This window comes from Botryllus schlosseri, chromosome 1 (genome assembly GCF_051294905.1).
Source record: "Botryllus schlosseri isolate E-star chromosome 1, Bs_hap1, whole genome shotgun sequence".
Lineage (NCBI taxonomy): Eukaryota > Metazoa > Chordata > Ascidiacea > Stolidobranchia > Styelidae > Botryllus > Botryllus schlosseri.
Window position 1 is genome coordinate 33,662,619 of NC_137236.1, and position 22,824 is coordinate 33,685,442.

Consider the following 22,824-nt stretch of genomic DNA (forward strand, 5'->3'; position numbering starts at 1 on the left):
TCAAATCAACTAATGTTATGGCATGAGAGTCATAGGCAATTGCAAATTATACCTATAGATGGCTGTAATTCATAAGAATTCATTACTATCAAGATCTTGACCATTGGTATTGTACATTTGTACAAGATTGCCAACTGACTAGCGAGGCCATACAAATATGCCCGGGGAATGTGCTGTGGTTCAGCTGACTCGTGCATAGTGCATGCAATAGCATGACAGAAACAGTGATATCATCCTTTGAGATGTCATAGGCTTTGGCTGTTCTTGTCCATGATATAAGTGTAAAACTCGCTCATGTGTAAACTGTTTCATATTGAGACAGGAGGCTATGTCAGGAGGCAATATATCCTGTGTTATGATTGTGATAGGCAGTTGCAAATTCGTTATTTAACACATCTATAATGTCTATAAACAACAATTGCGTACTATAAAAACATATACACAAGAGCTTAATGGCTTACAAGTGGTGGAAGTCATGGTATGCAAACCTCAAACCACAAGAGCGAGTGGCTGGTACCTCTGAATTCATTTCTAAGAAACTACATACTGGGTTTGTTCCAGAGATGATATTGTTCTGAAGTCAGTCAAGCGATCACCATAACATAATAAAGTTCAGAAATGACTTCATGGACAAATGAATAACAGTTTTCTCTTTTCATGGAGAGAAATAAAGAACACTTTGGGCAATTATATTGCTATCTCTCTCCTTGCAACTGTCAAATTAGCTTAGTCAGTTGCGCATTGAAATGATGTTTCTGGCAATGATTTGGTCGTCCATTGAAGTCCAGTGGTTCGGATTTTATGAAGATTTTTCTGAACCCATTGAAATTTTGGCTTAGCTGCCCACCGGTCAAGGAAGGTTACGCAATTCAAGGTAAGAGACCCTAGTAATTTTTTTGTAGTGACTCAAGTCGAGTCATTTCAAGGGAGGTGGCTCGAGTTACCCCAATACTGATACACCCTATCCACTTCACCCGTAATCTACTATTCCAAAAGGCCAATTCATATTTTCAACACGTTCCACGTCTGCAACAGTGACATCTTACTCTAGCGCCATCTTTTTCACGGTGGAGCAAACTTTCTCCCTGGCGTCGTCGTTCCAAATCAACTCTGGATTTTCGTGAGTGCCTTCGAACATGTGAACCGCGGCCTCGGAAGAATCGCGCATCGCGTCCATGAAAATCGGCGGCAGGAACTTGTTCAGCAAAATACGAACCTGCGAGGGTAAAGAGGGCCAGAGATTTAAAAATCGAAAATATATGAAATCACCAAATATCGAACTGTTTTGACAAATATTTGATAAACAGCGTCATGACTCATTGGCGTAGTCAGAGAAGGGGTGTTGTGGGTCGAAACCATGCCCATTTCCAAATAGACTCCGTTTCCAGTGTTTATCATCTCCTTTGCAATTCAGCAATATCTACTTCATAACACACCTGACTTGCACAAGCTACCGAATTTTGAAAACTGCGCAACTAAAACTAGGCTACTCACTTTTCAATACATGCAACTAGAACCAGCAACCCATAAAATTCGGTCATTGGCGGCACTGGTAATGTGCATTGCTGAATTGCATATGAGTAGGGCTGGGCACAATGATTCGAGTACTCGAATCTGAATAGAGTATTTATTTTAATGATTCGAGTCGAGTAGCAAAAGACGATTTTTTCGAGTACTGAAATTATACGCTCCTCGCCACTGAAAGTTATTTTATCAACGAGAATTATGGTTATGATACTATTTTCCACCGTGGAAGCCTTGAAACCTAGATTAGCCGTATCGCAGCATACGAAGCATAGTGCAAAGCTACGAACGTTACTGGATATAACACATTTCCGAAGTCATGATCCTCCCACAACATTGTCACAAAGTGAAAAGAAATCGGTAGAGTCGAAATAATACCAAAGTATTTGTAATGTGACGAAATAACAGGCATTATATTCTTTGTGGTGTCATAACAGGTACATATTGGAATCTTGACATCTTACATACTGTTATTACGTCATAATCAGTGATACTCGAATACTCGACTCGACTCGAAGCATAATACGTGATTCAGAATCAAATCACTCAGGTGCTCGATTTTGCCCAGCCCTACATATGAGCCCACAAATATTTGCTACAGAATGGGCATTTCAAAAAGACGGCTTTTCTGCAGGCGATCAGACATATTTGAAGAGCTTCTTGGAGGTATAGCACTTCAATATGCAGTTGAATAGTATATTCATATTGAAACGAACCCGAATATTTTCGGCTGACGCTCGTCAGGGGTAATCGTCAGCAACTAGTTGAGAATGGGAAAGGACAGCGTATATCAACAATCGTATCACAAAATATGACGTCGCCGGTATGAAATTTCGAATAATCTGGGCGAAGAGAGAGCTCAAGTGCCAGCTGAAAATATTCAGGTTCATATCAATACGAATATACTGTTTCTCACTGACTTGTAATCGTGGCAGGCAATAGTGGAGCTTATACCTGCAGATATATACCAAACGCATTAGTTTGTCAGCACGACGAAGCTCATCTCATTCTGGTATTATCGGTAGCCTATGTATGCATGTACCCGAATAACTTGATCCTACCTTGCTAAATTTGGAAATTATTCAAATCCCCGGAAGTATCTTACATGAATTGCTGCTATTAAGACAACACGAGATTTCGAAATATGACTCACTTTTGGCCCTGTCAATTTATCGGAAGACAGCTTCGAGAAAAGCTCGGCCGTCTGCTCGCGGACTTGCGGATTGGTGGAGTTGCAGAAAAGGTCCAGAAGGTAGATGAGACCGCCTGCAATGATAAACAGACTCTGTTACGGTGTAGTCTCTAACTACTTCCAGCGCAGCAGCCCAGTAAATGCTATGCAAAGACAAGCTCAAACTTGACTCGCTGGTGATTTAAAAATGAATCGAGTCAAAACTATAAAAGTTGGATTGACATGTGACTCGGAACCATGCGACTTGGTCACACACATACCTTGCTCTAGAATTTCTTTCACTATCTTCGAATTGGATGCCAGGGCATGCAAGGTAACGAGTATACTGGCGCGTCCCGCGGGCAGCGATTCCAGCGTCAAAAGAAGCAGTGTCGTGATTCGCGAGTCGGCGATATTTTGCACGCACTCGCGATTGCCAGTTACTCCGCTGAGAACCTGGAGAAGAAATACAACCATAAACGTACATAAGGGATGTTAAAAAATAAGACTAGCTTCGAGAAATCGAACATACTACTTCATTAGTAGGCCTACTATACTATAACAGATCATTACTGCTTGAAGATTCTCTATAACCGAGGACATGGATCTTACCTACGTCACCTCAGTCGCACAACCTAGTTTTTAGTACGGCCAGATTTACTACGATACCAAACAAATTCTTGGTTCTTATATATTTTTCTCAGGCCTCACATTTCTAGGTACGCGTGCCACAGTTTGGGAATCACCGCTGTAATCACTGAGCCATACGAATACTCGACTTACTTCCAAAGCAACGAGTTGCATCTGAGACGCGTTTTCTACACGCAAGAGCGAGAAAATCAGCTTGAAATGACCGATGCAGACAGCTTCGGTTCCTGCAAATAAAATTCAGGGCTGCATTCAGAAGAATAGCAAGAATTCGAGTGCATAGAAAAGCCTAAAAATGCCCCTATAGTCGCGAAAAAGAGGATGTGGAGAAATTGAAATCTGCAATTTCCGTTAACGGGTGATAATTCACAAAACTTTTACGAAGGAATCAAGTCCCAACGATGATAAGACTTAAGAATAGCAACCACAATTCACGACTCAATCCACGCAAATATGCAAAAATACAAGAATATTGCAACTGCTTGCAAAAATATGCCTATATTATGATGTGTCAGTAAGTTGAAGCTTCACACCACAGTGAACAAAAATGGGTGATAGTGGCGTGGAAATCTTGTCACGCAGAGGGAGAAGTATATAAATTCGTATTCCGATTAAAGATTTTATTACAAAAATATGAAAAAACCTTAATTTCCGGAATAATTACCGTATCAATTGTGTCAAACAAACAGGAAAGGGTAGGCTATAAAACTTTACTTATATTCAAATTTTTAGCAAAAAAATATAATAATATGGAATTTCCAGAAAGTTCACACCATGTAAGCCTATGACTGCGTGAACATAGGCTATTGCTATATATATTAATTCACAGAGTCGAAGCTTCACACTGCAGTAAAGAAAAAAAAGGGAAAAATTGAATCTGGAATTGTGTCATGTAGAAAATCTCGGATGTAAAGGTCAATTTTGATTACTAAAATATGAAAATGAACAGAATTTCAAGACTATTCGCATACTAGATCCATATTTCCCTAAATTTCAGCACAATCATCAAAACACATACTTACCCGGACAATTTTTGACCACGTTCGAAAGAGCTTGCAACGCCGCTTCGCAATTGGCCAGCCGCGTGTCCGAAACAGACTTTGGCGGGACGGGGGGCTTCAAACTCATCAAGTCCGCGCTCCCGGAAGCCGGCTGGGGCTTCAGAAGCTTGGTAGGCTTCATCGGCACCGGCGGGTTCCTACTACCGAGTCTCTGTTCGTCGTTTGTAAGGTTGATTTGGTTATTCAAAGCCATCAGGCTCAGTACATACTGTTTATCATGCATTAAAAGTGTCAACAACGGACAATGACACACATCACCAATCAAAATTACATAAAAAGCATTCGTTTCACCAAAATCAGACGAGAGAGCATCGAAAAAGGTATCAAAAGACAGAGGAAATCGAGAAGACCAAAGACAAGTGATGCGTGAATGTGAAAGGAATGAAAATGAAGACACAAGAGAGAGAAAATAAGTCAGAATACGAGAGAAAATTACACAAAAAAGGTGTGATTTTGTAATGTCAACATGCAATTAAGGGTGAGCATGATTGCGATGGAATCATGCGATTAAAAATCGTGTGGGTGAAGAAAAATTCCGTCACCGTATATTCCGAGGATCGCAGTGTTCATCCGAGGCAGCGTCATAAAGAGTCAAGAAAAAAGAATCGCAATTAGAAAAATGGCATAATTCGATTATCGATTATTACGATAATCAAAAATATCAGGATCGGAAATTTTGACCAGTTCACATGAAAATATTATGTAACCTTCGTTGTCACACACAAATGTCAAAAAATCTCAGAATTATACTTCAGCATCATCTCAATTTCATGATTTAAAATCGAAAATTTCGTACCGCATTTCACAATCATTCAATCTGCAAGTATCGTCTCATGATAATCGCTTATCTCACAATGAAAAATTGGTTCAAAAATTGATGTACCAACACTCTAACATTAGCAAATTTCAAATATGTACCTTTTATGCAACCTCAAGGAATATTATACTAATAATGGTATCACGTCCAATCAAAGATACTTTGGTATTTTTACAACAATTCCGATTTCATTGCACTTAATGACAATGCTATGGATTGAGTAAGACTTCAATTATTGTAGGGTTAGTATATTTTGAGATCCGCAAAGGAGGAAGCTTTTGACAGGCTGCAAAAGTTACTACAGCATACGAGTAAACGGGACAATTTTATATTTATAGAGCTAATTTTGTTATGTTGACTTAAAAATAAGTGATTTTTCCGTTTTGACACCGGAACTACCTGTCAGTTGTCTTTTAGGCCAACATTTCACGCTGTTTCATATTTTTGACCATTTTATGTTTGAACATTGTTTTAAAGATTCCAGCAGTAGCATTTATCAACTCAAATTTTTCATTGATAGCCTTTATACCAGGGTTGTAATGACTCGAGTCAATTTGTCCATTGACTCAACTTGTACTCGAGTCATTGTGCATGACTTGAACCAAGTCACACGCCTCGAGACTAGGACGGCCAAGACAGACATTTGATTGTAACTTCGAAAAATATTAAAGTCACTACATGATTGGTATTTCGTCTATCAGTCCTGATACTTGGAAAATAGGGCCAGAAACTGTTAGGACTGAGGAAAATCACTGCATTATGAATGCGAGCCATTCTATATCACTCGAGCAGAGTTAAAAAATGTGGGTCGAACCGGACTGAGCTCAAAACTGACCAGTGAACACAATGACTTGAACTCGAGTCAAAACACTATGACTCGGACTCAAACCTCTACTCACTGACTCAGACTTGACTCGGTGGTGAATTGAAAATGACTCGACTTGACTCGAGTCAAAATTATAAGTGAGATTGACTTGTGACTCATAAATATGATACACTTGCCCAAAACCAGCCTAGAATGGCTGGGTTTATATTCCCTAGTACTCAAATACTAAACAAGTGTCAATATGACAATTGATGAAGATGGTAGATTGTGCGGCAATATCAAATCAATAGTTGAACCATTCACTTTTCTCAAATCATATTCACGATACAATTGAGCGAACATCACAAATGATTGAGCATTTCAACCAGACTCACTTCAGCTTGCGATCCCAAATAGTCGAGCAGCTTCTTGGCGAATGTGTGTGGGTCCTGTAGAGAAATGAATAGATTTGTTAATATAACAGCAAAAGTGTTGTGTGTTTGGAAAGGACTCATCAAATTCATATGATTTGGCAGGGATTTTTAATATTCTTTCAGCCGCTTCCAAATTTGTATTCCTAGATTAGTTCTACAATAATAGACAGTACCAGTAGGCATACGGAAGATAATGTAGATGTAATGTATGTAGGTATTGAACAGAAGTATTATGGCCTTGATATTGTATTGACTTCACGGTGAATACAGATCAAGTATGATGTTTGATGGTATCTTTTGATGAATATTAAGTCTCAATGATAGTTATCGGACAAAGCTAGTTCATGAAAAAAAGAATATACCAGGAGGTTTACCAGTTAAATTATAGTCAAATCTTCATAAAGTATGCTAATAAAGGACATTACTGGTTGTTATACGGTCAGACACGGCTTGATTAGCAACACTCATTTCAAACTGACGGTGTTCACAATAAATGTGTGCTGCTCTCCAACATTCTTAAAAATTACGCAGACATATCCATATCCAACCTGGAGCATCAGGCAAAAGGTGGTGTTAATTGACAACGTTACAAAACATAAAGGGCATAAGGACGGACGAACACGTCAAACTTGAAAACACCCACTCGATTAGTTGCTGACGATTACCCCTGTCGAGTGTCAGCCGAAAATTTTCGGGTTCATTTCAATATGAAACTATTCAATTGTATATTGATGTTCTGTACCTCCAAGAAGCTGTTCGATTACATAAATAGGTTTTTATCCGTCTGAATTTTGATCTTTCACACCAGGAGAACACTAAAACATGCATACCCCGACCTTTGACGTGAATATTTAATAAAAACTATCATCACAATCTACTATAACTATTCTGTGTAATCATAATATATCCAAGCGTCATCATTAGCAATTCCTAACGAGATGGTTAGCCGTAAAACTCAGAAAGTAGCCTACTGCATATTACAGACCAAACCAAAGTTTCACTACGTTATTCATAACTACATTCCAATTGCATGGGTTGCATTTTCAAAACAGCACATAGGCTATCAGACTCAAATTGTAATTCCCGACATGATTGATAAGCTGGTAAAATACGGAGCATTCGAACAAACAAAAAACAGTTACGAATAATTGAGCGCGTAGTGCAGGATATCCAAGTGCCAAAATGATAACCGTGCGTGCAAATCGAGCTTCGATTCGAAAACCGGCAAAGGAAATAAAATTGACGTCGAGAGGTTATTATTGAACAAAATTGAGCAATTTTTTCAAAGTAACCTCTACCGCGTGTCACCTTATGCTGAAAGCATCTTTGATCTGTCTCATCGTCCGTCTATGTAACCAGATAACAATGATACAATTTGTAAAATACTTTTCTACAATCTCAAAAACCACTAAAACCCAATATTATGAAAATATACAAATATTGCCTTCAAGACTACGGTATTTAATTGATTGCAGTACAATCTATGACTAAGACTTATCGTTCGCCCCTTATCAGGAGTTAACGATGTACGGTAGTGAGGTACATACAAGTACAGATTCAAATGAAACTACCCATATACAAACTGCTGGGTTTTCAGCGGTAATCGTCAGAAACACTGATTTTCAAATAATTTAAAAATTTTATCAAGAAAAGATGTTTATGTACCGCTCTCGTCTTCGTAAATCTTATGCCGGCGAAGTCATATTTTGTGTTACAGATTGTTGATGTACAATTCTCTACTAGTAGATGATGATTACCCCTGACGAGTGTCAGCCGAAAATATTGGATTACCTACATTGGTTTTCATTTGAATATCATATTATACTGTAATTAATCTAGTCTTGAAGGCAATTGTTAAGTTTAGTACCCCCAGTGACCTGTAAATAAATATAAACAGCTGGAAAGAATCTGGTCAAGGTGAACAAGATCACAAAATGTACTTCAAACTGACACAATAAAACAAATTTCGTGAAAGTCACTCGAAATTTCGAAAATATAAGAATCAAACATATTTCTTGCTGAATTTCTCTATACAATCCCCTAATCCAGCCCAGCCTGAGCCTACTTTCCATGCAAGTAAATTTAAAAGACGAATCGTCATACCGTCAGCGGAAATGTGGGCTGTTCGTTGTAGATTTTGACGAAAATGTCGCCGATTATCAGCTCTTTCTTGTGAGCGGTGAACTCAAAGTCGGCGCCAAACGAGGGGTCCGCTTCTCCCTGCGATAAAAATCGGAAACTGTCGATAATTGTTACAAAGGTGTCAAAAATAGGCTCGAAGCTAAAGAATGGGGCTTGGCAAATGTCTGTACAGCAAGCTCGGAAAACCTTTAGAATCCGATATTCAAGTCATTGATTATAGGATTAGACTGAATCTTTACTTGATAATTCAATCAGTGCAAGACATACCAATATTTCTACACAGTCACAATGCAATAACAACTCACACACTCTTAGAACTCGAACCTTACCGACATCCCAAATACATCGAGGTTAAGAACCGCATTCAATTCACGGCCTTACCGTTCTGATAACGTTTCTCTGCTGTTCCTTGAGATACTCTGTCAATTCGATCCTGGTCGAGTTGTCCCAAATCAGGTAGGGATTTTCAGTGTTGCTGTTCAAAGTTTTCAAGACCTGTGCGTACAAGTAAGGCTCATTTACGAACATGAACCATTTTATTAAGGATCAACGGACATTGAGACTGTCCAGAAAAATTTGCATGGTCTCTATTAGTCTACGTTTACCAAAGATGGCTGGCTATTTCGAAAATAAGGCAGGTTTGAATAACATGGCAGACTATTTCAGGGCCAAATTAGGATTTAAGATATGGACACGGAAGTTTGTGATAGCACTGTAATTTTATGATACTGTAAACATAATTCAAGCCAGCATTATATAACAGACTTGGATTTAAACCACAAATCCAGAACTGGATTGGAAAGTAAAACATTAGCCCTCACACACAGAGAGAGAGAGAGGCTTGCGGTGTTGGGAAATAAATTTCCAGAATTGATCAGGTTTAAAAATCTCTCATGCCCAAAAGTTAAGATAACTTATGATTAACATTGCAAAGCTTAAAGTAAATCAAAAGAAAATGTAGTGTTACCATCCGTATGTATCACCGACGAACCTAAGTTTACAAGAAGAGTGTCTGTGGCACTACGTACGATTATGCTAATAACACATAAGAAAACAGACCTTATTCCTAAACGATTACACACGCAGAGTCTGAATTTGTGGGTCAAAAGATCATGCAAGTGTTAGTTGAACAGAAAAAGGGTGAGAATGGGATTTAGGGGTCCGATAGCACAGTTCTGCATAAAATAAAGGTTACACCAACCATTCAAACATATAACAATAACAAAACGTAAAATTGAACAAAGATAGTAGATAAAAGTTATTCCACCCAAAAAACACCACATAGCATAGATAAGACAACATGCTATAACGTTATTGAAGTGGGTAGCGTACATCTGCTGATTGATATCCGCAATTGGTGCCTGCCAGGCTATAATGTTAGGTATACTGCTGTGATAGTATTCGAATGCGCCTTTTACAAATTCGTGACGAAAGCAACATTAAACTCTCGAATTCGTTATTGCATCTTACGCACGCAGACTTGTACAAACTATCGGTTAGTTGCTATAAGTTAGTTGACGGTGAACTAACCACTGGAATTTTTAGCAGTTCCAGTTCTAATTCTAGATTCCGCTATTGAAAAACGAGTAGTTTTAGTTCTAGTTCTAGTTGAACATTTTGAAAAGACAGTAGTTTGCACAAGTCATACTGGCCAAATTGTCAGTAATTTGGCAAAAACAGCCTTTCATCGAGGTTATTTACGCAATCGCACGTATCGGTAACATAATTGCCAACAACCGCCCGCGTTACGATTTCGAATGTCGTTAAGATTATGGAACTTCATCAAGGTTTCCTTGTATCCTTAACATTTCTACCAAGTTCCAGCCCGTATTTTTAGAGTCCATAAATGACACTGCCATCACCACAGGACTTGTTTGATGGCGTTAAAAACTTCAACATTCATTGGTATCTCGGAAAACCCTCGAAACCCGGAAAATTTGTTACACGGCAACGGAAGTGGACAAAGGCGACACCCAACACACAGAGCAACACAGGCCCTCTCACCTCCGCGAAATTATCGGCGTCGATCTGTCGGCAAAACAAAGAATCAGCTCTCCCTAATCAATCGACACGACGTTACAGAAAAATGAAAAATATGGCGCAGTACACCAGTACAAAAATTATAACTGACCCATTCCTTATGGCGAGTGTGATAAAGCTAGGTTTCTACAAGATTAACCCTATATTGAAGCTACAACGTAACGATACGCTTTTACTGTTTTGGAGTTCTCGAAAGGGTTTCGCCAACTTTTAAAATTTTAAATCATAAATTAGTTTTGGGATAGGGTTTCATCGCTTAAACGCGTGGAATTGTCACAAAAAACGGGTGAAATAGCCTCTGTACCGCAGTATCTTGGTGCATTTTCTAAAATTGCGCCTATTGGTCATTTTCTGTTAGTCGTCAATCAATTACCTTTCCATTATCAGAAATAAATGAACTTTATGGAAGTATGCGACTCATATTGAGACTTTCATTTCCTACTACCACTTGAATAAGTGTATTGACCTTCGTGACTTGTAAATCACAAATTCCGGTCGTACTTCACAATTAAGTTGAGACGAAAGTACTGTGATGGCAAGTTTGCATCACTAATACCAGTAAAATTGTCACAAGAACCGCGTGAAAATAGCCCCCGTATCCCGATAACTGAATTTATTTTTGAAAATCGCACCCATCAGCAGTGTCGTTAGCGACTTTACGGAATTAGAAACCTACGATTAACCCCTGAAAAGTATGCGAGATTCTGATCAAATCTATTTTTCTAACTACCAACTCGAGTACATTTCAGACCAGAATTTTCGGCGCTTCTTCGATATACGCCCGGGATCGAAACAGTGTTTCACATGAAACCAATAAGTGCTTCCCATGAGCCCGATACAAGTTTATAAACGTCAAAATATTTTTTTTTTTGCCTTTGGAGAGACAGATATTAGGGTTAGATGTGGGTCAAGGTCAAAGTTGGGGTTAGGGTATCCCAAGATTAGGGTTGGGGGGGGGGGGTATTAGGGTTGGATGTGGGTTAGGGTCAAAGTTGAGGTTCGGGTATCCCAAGATTAGGGTTGGGAAGGGGATATTAGGGTTGGGGGAGGGGGTATTAGAGTTGGATGTGGGTTAGGGTCAAAGTTGAGGTTAGGGTTTCCCAATATTACGGTTTGGGGAGGGGGATATTAGGGTTGGGGGAGAGGGGGATATTAGGGTTGGGGTAGGGGGGATATTAGGGTTAGGGTCAAAGTTGGGGTTAGGGTATCTCAAGTTTAGGGTTGGGGGATATTATGGTCGGAAGAGGGTGGGGTATTATGGTTAGATATCGTGCCCCTCACCCGAAACCTAATCTTGGGATAACCTTACCCACATCCAACCCTAATATCTACATTCCCCCAGCCCTAATATCCGTCTATTCGAATGCAAAGAAAAATATTTTGATGTTTATAAAATTTTATCGTGTCCACGGGGAAACATTTACGGGTGTCATGGGGCACACTGTTGCGATCTCGGGCGTATATAGAGGAAGAGCCGAATTTTCTACTTCTAATGAGCAAGTATATTTGGCGATACGATTGTTGATATACAATGTTCATCCCAATTATCTACTGGTTGCTGACGACTACCCCCGATTAGTGTCAGCCGAAAATATTCGGGTTCATTTCAATATGAATATACTATTCAATTGTATCAAGTAGGCTACTTTTGACATGACTTGCGGATCGATGCTACTTCTACTCCTTATCAAGTGCCAACGCTGACAACTTTCAGAGCTTCTGACTATTAACGTTTTTTACCTCTGCATAGTTCCCCAATCCTAATTTGCTGGCGAGATATCCCGTCATTAGAGCGCTGAGAGATTTTTGCACGAGTGGGTTTTCGCCTTCTTTCGTCATATACCTGAAGCAAGAGATACAAAAATTACACGCATGGCTAGCAAATAAGAATTATCGACACGCCACGAATTAGTTTCATTGAGTCTTACAAACGACAAAAAGTAACATACCCGCCCAAACACGCCAAGGCGTGCACCGACAGCCTGGCCAGCCTGTTGGCCACCTCCTGCTGGTTAGACTCTTCGCTCTTGGACACGCCGCCTTCTTCCAAAGTGAAATCGTAGTTGAAGAGGTACAGCATGAGATGCCACACGGCGCCGGCTTTGAACAGCTGCGTCTGGAGGGCCATGTCCATCGCGAAAGCGCTCACGCATTCGGTCGCGGTAGTGCACAAACGTTGCAGGTTCTGGGGAGAAAAGAGAGATTTTGTGAGAATTTTGGGGCGAGATTTCAAACTTACTCTGCGGTCTACAATCGTCAGGGTTGTAATGACTAGAGTCGCAATTTTTTTTTGACTTGACTAAAACCAGAACTAATCACTTTTCAAATGTCGCAATTAGAGTCAAAATTAGAACTACTGAGCTTCCAAAAGTCACAACTGGAACTAGATATACTCACTTTTAAAAATTCGCAACTAAAACCGGAAATAGAACTACATAGTTTAAAAATGTCGCCATCAGAACTAGAACTACTGACTTTTCAGAAGTCGCCACCAGAACCAGAATTAGAACTACTGCGTTTTCAGAAGTCGTAACTAGAACTAGAACTAAAACTAGAATTAATCTTTTCAGAAGACGCAACTAGAACCAGAATTAGAACTAATATTTTCAGAAGTCAAAACTAGAATTAGAACTACTCACTTTTCGAATGTCACAACTAGAACTAGAGCTAATGCTAGATCTAATTTTTCCAAGTCGCAACTAGGACCAGAACTAGAACTACTGAGTTTTCGAAAGTTGCAACTAGAACTAGAACCAATATTTTTGAAAAGTCACAACCAGACCTAAAACTAGAACCAATCTTTTCAAAAGTCACAACCAGAGCTAGAGCTAGAACTGGAACTAATCCCTTCAAAAGTCGCAACTAGGACCAGGATTAGAACTACTGAGTTTTCGAAAAGTCCCAAATAGAACTCGAACTAGAAATAATCTTTTTGAAAAGTCACAACCAGAACTAGAGCTTGAACTAATCTTTTCAAAAGTCGCAACTAGGACCAGAAATAGAACTACTGAGCTAGAAACTAGACTACCGTATAACAAAATCTACTTCAAAAACCGGTAACAAGTTGGCCGTCAAACAATTAGATTGGTCAATTGTACAAGTCTGCTCAAGAACAGATGCTCACATTTGAGAGAGCGGGAACCACCCCCCATTACCTTGTAGTAGAGAATGCGGCACACGTCCTTGACGATCCTGGGGTCTTCGGCAAACTTTTCGCGGCACTGTTCGAACTGAGCCGCAACCGTGTAGCACTTGCAGATGTAGTTACAGACGCGGACCGCCACGTCGTCCGGTTTCGAGGACGTGTTCAGCATGGACACGCAGCGGGAGAACGCCGCTTGCAGGGCCTGGAATCAAAAAGGCATTAAATCGGAGGTTATTAAAATTCAAAAACATGATTGTTGATTATGAATAAGTCTCTTTGAAGTATACGATAGGATAGTACATTCATATTGAAATAAACTTGAATATGCCCGGCTGACACTCGTGATAGGTATACAAAAGCAGTGTCCTTTAATGTCCCTTTTTTCTCGGATGCGTGCTGCCTGATTATAAGGGGCACCTTTTTCTATGCTCCCCAATTATGACAGCTTTACAATATACTGTTTCAAAGATGGCAGACTTTGACAAATTGCAGAATTTACAAAATGCACAACCAGAATTGGAACTACTCACTTTTCAAAACACGCAACTAGAACTAGAACTACTCACTTCCCGAAAGACGCAACTAAAATTGGAACTACTGTACTGAAAAAACCAACATTAATAAGTCTCAGAGGTGGGCACACATTCTCTCTCTGCGCGGAAAGATGCCCCAAATTTCTCACCTCCAAACCACCTTCCCTTCTTAGCTCCTCCGCGTTGAGCGCGGAGCAATTGACCGTGTGATACGCGAGTTCTGACGCCTCCGGTAGCAACGGCGACTCCTTGCTGAACAGCGAATCGTCGCTGGTCTCCATCTGGATGGTCTTGATCAGAGCCGCGTATCCCGCGTACTTGTATGGCTCAAGTTCTGGGACAATTACGGTTTGATTTTGACCGTGGCGATTATGAATAATCAAGTTTAAATATACGATTGAATAGTATATTCATATCGAATTGAACCGAAATAATTTCGAGTGACACTCATCAGGGGTAATCGCCAGTAACTAGTAGATAATTGGGGAGAACGTGTATATATTATTTGAAATTTCATGCCGGTGACGTCATATTTTGTGAATCGATTGTTGATATGTTCTTTCCAATTCTCAACTAGTCGATGACGATTACCCCTGACGAGTGTCAGCCGAAAATATTCGGGCTCATCTCAATACGAATACAGTATTCAATTGTATATTGAAGTTCTGTACCACCAAGAATAAAGTTTCACCATGTAATATTGCACACTGGGTTACAATTGGGCCATATTATAAAAATCGTACCATATTTCCGGGCGGTTGGCCGCGAAAAATAGCGTATTATGGCTAAACCTAGTTCGCCCACGAAAACACAATGAAAATAACAATGGCCAATTTTGTCGAGCTATTGTTCGGAACAACGTCGATTTTCAGACTTTGAGGGCTGTTTCGGGGGGGATTCTACAACCCTGACAAGATTTTAATTTGTATTGTCGCGATGAGTGTGACACTAGCTAGGTCGCAAGCAATAGCACTGCCAATTACGCTGCTTTTAGATTGCTCAGCAATAAGAGAGACATCTCATCTTGCCCGAGCGTTTCGACGGGTTTTGCAGGAGTTGCGTCTCTAGGTGAGTAATCTATATAGTCACACAGCGCAAAAGAATAGGATTCGTCGAAAAAACAGCAAAAGTGTTTTAATGTGATGCAGAACGCGCAATATACTCTTCAAAGTCACATAGGAAGTAGGCTACATACTTTACACGAATGTCCACACTCTTATGCTGATGCTGCAATACTCCGCTCGACTAGAAGCCTGACACTTAATAAGCGACTTGAGCGGTCCGCAAGAAAGACATCTTACGAATAAATTCAAAATCTCAAAACCCTTCGCAAGAAAGAAAGCTTACAGATAAACTCAAGATCTCAAAACCCGCACCTTCCTTGTATCTGCTAAAGAGAATGGTTTGCGTCTTCAGCACGAGCAAGATATTTTCGGGATCGGGCCCATCAATCGCACGCTTTTTCTTCTTAGCGCACAGAAACTCGTAGGCCTTGTTGACGGCCTCGAAAATATCCTAAAAAACCGACAGCCGAATGAATAAACGCGGTTATAAATAGCAGACGAGTCCGTAACACACCCTGCCCTCTGGATTTTTGTCGGGATGGTATTTCTGCGCCATGCGGAAGTACGCCTTTCGAATTTTGCTTTCGTTGTATCTATAAATTGAGAAATAAATTCCAGTGCTTGGAACACGCCAGTATCAATACAGTGATATCGCGACTCAGATATTCATCATGCTGTCGCTGGAAAACCAAACTGCGCTATGTCGCAAAACGACAAATCATCAGAGAACCAGAATTGTCTAGTTAACTAGTAGTCAAGTGCAAGTGTCAAGTGTCAATACTATTTGAACATAAACCAGTTTTGTTCCCAATTTACCTTGAAAATGGACGTGTGTACAGTATATGTCCACTTGGCTAAAGATTCCTGCCATTTACAAACATGGGAAGGCACCCTAATGAAAGTGTGAACGGCAGGGTCGTAACGACTCGAGTCACGGTTTTCTGATGACTCGACTTGACTCGAGTCATTTCCTTACCATACGAAAATGACTCGACTCCAGTCAATCTGTGTATTGACTCGACTTGGACTCGAGTCATTGCGCATGACTCGTACCATGACATATGACTCGAGACTCAGACGGCCAATACCAACATTTCATTGTAATTTCGAAGAACAGTAAAGTAATCACACTATTGGGATTTCGTCTGTTGGTACTGGCACTTGAAAATGAGACCAGAAACTGCTAAAACTGAGGAAAATTAGTATATTATAAATGCAAACCATTCGATATCACCAAATAGAGTTATAAAAAGTGGGTTTGACAAGACATTAAATGACTTGGTCTCGGACTCGAGTCACAACACCATGAATCGGTGGTGAATTGAAAATGACTCGCTATGACTCGAGTCAAAACTATAAAATTGAGATTGACTCGTCACTTGGAGCCTTGTGACTTGGTTACGACCCTGGTGAACGGTAATTCATTTGCGTGTCGACTTTTATCAAAATACGCCAACCAAGCCTGTGCCTACAGGAAGAGCTCGCGCACCATATCAATATAGTATATTGAGCTTGAGCGCCCTCTTCACCCCCATAACTATATATATGTATAGAAATATATTGAAGTCCTGTACCTACAAGAAGCTCTACAAAATCTATGGCAGACAGAAACGGCACTGAATCACAATACTCACGGGCCTTTGTCTTTTGGCAAACGCAACGCTTCATAGGCGTCGTCTTCCGACATGCTGGGCGGTTTTTTCTCCACTTCCTTCTTCCAAGCTTCCAGAACGTCTTTTAAAAGTTTGATCTACGGAATTTGATACAAAATTTTTTTCAATACATCATGAAATTCCAGCATTCAGGACAAAATCCAAAATCAATCTGATTACAGGTTGAAATCCCGCAATAAGCAGAATCATACACGAAAGTTTCATCGTAAGATGTAAAGTTTATAGTTAAAAAGCAGATGGAAGCTCTATTTTATTCTGTTAGCTTTCAATCGAGTCTATCACCGATACCCAGAGATGGTCAGGCCGTTGTAACTTCCACTACAGCAGTTATCAATTTCATCAAGACTACTCCCATTTCAACGTGAACGACTTTTCAGGAAAAACTACTCCCATCTTACGATTTGGCTTTTGAAAAGCACAAAGTGGTTTTGTGCTAGGCTCGCATCGCTTTCGAGAGCGAAAAGGTCATAAGAACGGCGTGAAATAGTCCAAACTACTACTTCTACTTGAAATCAACGATCCTTTAGGCAAGACCAGAACAATTAATTGTTGCGAGGAAGGGCTTTCGACCATTAAACGGCCGAGAGCGTCTAATCGAGCCTGAGCAACGGACAATGGACATTATTGGACATGGAGATATATTCTCCGATGTGCTAAGAATAATGTTCCATCCCGCACAGACAATCTTGACATCTACAGGAAACAGTTGTATCTAGCAAATTAAATCCACTTTCCGCACTAGTCATTGGCGTTATGGTGTATTAGTAATTTGCGATCTAAGTGGTACGCGGTGTAGTAGGAAACAAATTAGTGGTGCGCGACCGGAGAAGGTTTGAGAAACACTGCCCTAGAATATAGTTCTCGTGAGTCACAAAAATTGTTTCTTTTCATACCAGTAATGGCCCATATTTCAAATTGTGATATCGAATCGTTATTACTAGGGCGATTTTTTTATGACATGTCCAAATTTTGTCAAAATTCTAACGTTATTTTTGACGTCTGCATTTCGTTTGTATCGTAGATTTCGAACTGTGGGCAAACTTATCATTTGACATTTTACAGCTTGTAGCCTACTTTATAGGCCTACCGTTGTAAACGGCTAATGGTCTGCTCGTTGTGAATCATAAACGGTCAAATGAAACAAATAGGTTGACATGGCGTTACGGTGAACGTACCGCAACATCCTAACTGAAGAAAGACTTCTTGGGCATTGCATCATTCTTAAATCAAGAAACGTATGATATAAAATTGTGACGTAGACACCATTGTCAGAATGAAGCAACACGGTTTGTCACCAGCAGTGTACGCACAGCTTCATTGTTGTCAGCCATCAACTGCTGCTGTTGAACGTTCTTTCTCCATTCTTGGCAAGCTACTTAGTCAGGTCAGAACATAGACTTTCTACCCAAGAATGTAGGAAAGTACCTCTTGCTGTACTACAACAAATTATTTCTACCATAATACGTATTGTAACTACTTGAATTCTTCAGAGGACCAGAATTTGTTAAAATAATAGTTTTTTCATGTATTAATTCGTCTGTTTCTAAGAAAAAAACGTTTTTTTTCCGTTTAAACTACTTTGTTAGGAGAGCCAGTTCCAACCAGAAATGAAGATAAATGGTACAATTTTACCAATATGTGGGAAAACACGTAATTTGCATGCGTTAGGTCAAAATTCAGTTCGTATAGGTAAAAAAATTCAAAATTTTGATTTTTTTGGGGGGGGGTAAAAATAAAAAACGGGGTCTAATACAGCACGTTTTCTTTTATACTTCAGCTTAAGGTTGGGCAAGTATGTCTTTGTAATTGGCTACTTTGAATTGTTATTGCGTAGAAAGTTATGGCATTACTTCTATGTGTCCTCTGGTACCAAAGATGACAGCAACACACACACACACACAAGCAAGATATCCCAAAGCCTCATACCGGGTCTTTGATGGGCCACTCCGGAAACTTGGCCACGTCGCACAGATGCCGCAGGTAGTACATGTTGCAGAACAGCTCCTCCTCGAGTTGCGGGTACGATATCGAAGGTATCGGCACGTATTGATACAAGGCACGCGTGTTACTCATCAGACGGGGCGTGAAATCCGCGACGTGGGCCGCTATCTTCTCGATCAGGTATCGCCTGGAAAAGCAGAGATAAATATAAATTATTAAAAAATACAAAAAGGGTACAAAATTTAATCCACAAATATTTCTGCAACTGGGTTAAGAGCAGGGTTGAAATGGCTCGAGACTGACTCGAGTCACGATGACATGAATCGAGTCACTTTCACAAATGTGTTAAATGACTCGACTCGCGTCAATTTTGTATTGACTCGACTTGTACTCGAGTCATCGTGCATGACTCGAGACTAGGACGGCCAAGACAGACATTTCATTGTAACTTCGAAGAATAATAAAGTCACCGCATTATTTGTATTTCGTCTATCACCTGATGCTTGGAAAATTGGGCCAGAAACTGCTAAAACGGAGGAAAATGACGAAATTATGAATGCGAGCCGTTCTATATCACTAAAGCCGAGTTGAAAAAAGTGGTTTGAAACGGATTGAACTCAAAACTGAACATTGAACAATATGACTTGGACTCGACCCTCTACCAGCTGACTTGGACTCGTATTTGACACGGTGGCGACTTGAAAATGACTCGACTTGGGATTGAATTGTGACTCGGAACCTTACGACTTGGTTACAACCCTGGTTACTCGCCCCCTATGGTTATGACTGGGGCGGGTTTTTTATCACCTAATTTTGACCTAAATAAACTGAATTTTGACCAAATTTTGACTTAACATGTGCAAATTAGGTGTTTTTCCACACAATGTGTGGAATTGTACCACTTATCTGCGTTTCTGGTTGGAACTGGCTGTCTTAACGAAGTAGTTTGGTTCAGAAACAGGCAAAATTTTACATGAAAAACCTAATATTTCAACGAAGTCTGAACCTATGAATAATAGGCCGTTCATGATTCACAATGAGCAGACATTTGTCCGTTTACAACGGTATGCCTATAAAGTATGCTACAAGCTGTAAAATATCAAATGGTAAGTTGACCAACAGTGCATAATCTACGATACAAAAAAAATGCAGACGTCAAAAAAATTAAGACTTTGTCAACAATTTTGACAAATTTTGACCTAACGCTACAATTTTGACAAGATTTTATCAAATTTGGAGGTGTCAAAAAAAACGCCCCTAGATATGACACGCTTACCGCATTTCGCTGTTCCAAATCGCTTCCGGCGTGTCAAACTCTCCGAGGAAGATCTCCGCGAATTTATCGGCCCCGTAGTTTTCCAAGTAATGTATCATCGCCTCTGGCAAAAGCGGCCCGAGGATGGACCTGCTCACCATGTCGGACACGTCCTGCATAGGAAATACACGAGATAAAAATTTTAAAACATCCAAAAAATTCTACAAAAATATACAGGTATAATTTGAGAAATATGTCGGGCCCTCAAAAAAATGATGTAAAATCTATGCGAATTTTTTCAAAGATTTCTGCCGACGCTACATTCAATTGAAAATAATTTATAAAATTTGAAAAATCTCAGGCCAAGTTTAAAAGACTATGTCACAACTTCGAAAAAATATTGGTGTGAATCTAGAAAAATTTCAAATATTTTAAAAATATGTTGAGTTATATTTTTTAAAAACGCTAGCTTGAAAGTTTTCTAAAATATGCCGGGTCGAATTTAAAAATTCTTTTAAAATTCGATACACTGTCAGATCAAAATGAATAAATGTTAGAAAAATTCCAAAACATCGGTCGAGAAATTCGAAAAAAATGTCTTTTCGAATCACAAAATAGCCTCTTGATCAAATTTTAAAGGACTAAATTTAAAAAATTTTGACACATTCTCCGAAATGTTGGATTCAGCGTAAAATGATTTGAATAGTTTGAGAAATCTCGGGCCAAATTTAAAAAAATACACCACACCTTCAAAAAAACGTTGGTTTGAATCCAGAAAACCTTCGAATATTTCGAGAAAAAAAGTCGCGCTGAATTCAAAAAAATGTTTTGACAAATTTTCAAGTCTCGGGGCCACATCATTCTCTAAAACCTGTCGGGCTTCGGTGAAAACGCTAGCTCGAAAGTATTCTAAAATATCCCAGGTCGAGTTCGAAAATTCGACGAAAATTCGATAAAGCGTCAGATCAAATTAAATAAATACTAGAAAAATTTCGAAAAATATCTTTTTGAATTTAAAAAAATACTGGTCCGAATTTTGAAAGACTGATTTGAGAAAGTGTTGAAACATTCTCAGAAATGTTAGATTCAGTGTAAAATTATTTGGACAAAATTTCATAAAGTGCCAGGCCCAACATTAAAAATCATGCAAAGTCTTTGAAAAAATGTTGGGTAGAATTGAACAAATTTCCAAAAACAATCATGCTAGATCGAAATTTTCGACGAAATGTTTGGTCAAATTTAGAAAATATGTCAAAAAAAGTCGCATTACAACAGAGGTTTTGACTTAATGTCAACGAAATGTAGCTCCACCCACCTCATCAGAAGTCCGAAAAGATTGCTTCAAATGCAAATACTTCAGCATAACTCCGATCGGCAGCACGTTCGAGCCCGTGTACATCAATATGAAGAAAAACACGCCTGCAAAATAAATATGATAGCGAACAGCAGGTCTATTTTATCGCTGTAACTCAGAATAAGCATGCACTGAAAACGGTATTGCATATATTTTTTTTCTATTTTTTTAAAATATTTTCGGAATAATATTCAAGTCGCAAACCTGTCAGGTACATTCTAGAAAGCATCGGATTGTCCTCCATGATGTGATGCAAAAGAATCGCGGCTTTTTCGACTAGGATGGGGTCGAAGGTTAGCAGGAGCTGAAAAAAATCGCAAGCTTCAGTTGGCCCTAGTACGGTTTTTCTAAGCAGGATGCTTTTTCCTAAAAATTATGCTTCACTTTTCAAATCTGTAAAACACGACCATAATGGGATGCGACACCAACAAGTAATATGCCGTTGGATTCAGAATTTCAACGCCTGACCAACTACGCCTCAAAGCTAGGCAACCGAGCATGTATATAATCAAGAAGATGAGATAACCTAGCTGTAAAATGAGATAAGTTTTTGTTAGCTCCATATGGAGTCCACAACGTATGCCCAGTACGAATAGGTATTTGCTATTCACAGCGACAGAGATCTCTTCTTTCAAACAAGCCATGAGTGACAGCTTTTGCTCCACTAATTCGATCGATACTATCAAAACATTGTAGAGCTCTATAGTTAGACTTCTATAGTTAAAGGTCTGGAAAGGCATACATTACAAGAAAATCAATATAAATCACCTGTACGATATGCGGTAAACATATGGACTCGCTCAAAAGTCGCTTGGCCCGGGGCAGAGGTCTGATCACGGCGTCGTCCACATCCCTGAAAACGATTGTAATCATAAAAATCACAAAGAGACATTCAGTTATTCGACCATAGGCAAGGATTTGGCCTGTTTGGTTACCGATGAATACGCTCAATTACACTGGCCAACAGAAAAAATACTTTTTTTCGCATGCCGAAGATATTTTTATGGATTCTAGGTTTGTTTGGGCTGCCGAGTCCGAAAATGACATTCGTTTCCCTGAATTGGCTTTACTTTTTGAGATATCGATATATTTTATTTATTTATTTATTATTTATTTTATTTAATCGTCGGAAGTAGGATACTTGGAATTACCCATATTTAGAATCTTCTCGGCGATCTGCGACTCACTCCGAGGAAGTGCCAGTCTCAAAGACAAAA

At 39.5% G+C, this 22,824-nt stretch overlaps 1 protein-coding gene across 6 annotated transcripts in view; it reads right to left on the reverse strand.

Moving 5' to 3' along the window:
- LOC145447931 (dnaJ homolog subfamily C member 13-like) overlaps positions 1-22,824 on the reverse strand; it is a 63,108-nt gene that overhangs the window by 8,448 nt on the left and 31,836 nt on the right. The window contains exons 28-49 of one of the 6 annotated variants that reach the window (XM_080326229.1): positions 22,376-22,460; positions 21,812-21,911; positions 21,569-21,672; positions 20,275-20,426; positions 18,984-19,185; positions 17,019-17,134; positions 15,899-15,977; positions 15,697-15,835; positions 14,470-14,654; positions 13,798-13,989; positions 12,592-12,827; positions 12,383-12,485; positions 10,607-10,630; positions 8,984-9,097; positions 8,564-8,680; positions 7,769-7,807; positions 6,422-6,475; positions 4,366-4,555; positions 3,479-3,570; positions 2,977-3,151; positions 2,678-2,790; positions 1,047-1,216 (exon numbers count right to left, since the gene is read on the reverse strand). In XM_080326229.1, the coding sequence (XP_080182355.1) occupies positions 1,047-1,216; positions 2,678-2,790; positions 2,977-3,151; positions 3,479-3,570; positions 4,366-4,555; positions 6,422-6,475; positions 7,769-7,807; positions 8,564-8,680; positions 8,984-9,097; positions 10,607-10,630; positions 12,383-12,485; positions 12,592-12,827; positions 13,798-13,989; positions 14,470-14,654; positions 15,697-15,835; positions 15,899-15,977; positions 17,019-17,134; positions 18,984-19,185; positions 20,275-20,426; positions 21,569-21,672; positions 21,812-21,911; positions 22,376-22,460 (2,781 nt within the window). Of the gene's footprint in view, positions 1-1,046; positions 1,217-2,677; positions 2,791-2,976; positions 3,152-3,478; positions 3,571-4,365; positions 4,613-6,421; positions 6,476-7,768; positions 7,808-8,563; positions 8,681-8,983; positions 9,098-10,606; positions 10,631-12,382; positions 12,486-12,591; positions 12,828-13,797; positions 13,990-14,469; positions 14,655-15,696; positions 15,836-15,898; positions 15,978-17,018; positions 17,135-18,983; positions 19,186-20,274; positions 20,427-21,568; positions 21,673-21,811; positions 21,912-22,375; positions 22,461-22,824 lie in introns of all 6 variants that reach the window. The other 5 variants (XM_080326203.1, XM_080326213.1, XM_080326247.1 and 2 more) reach the window with 5 other exon arrangements.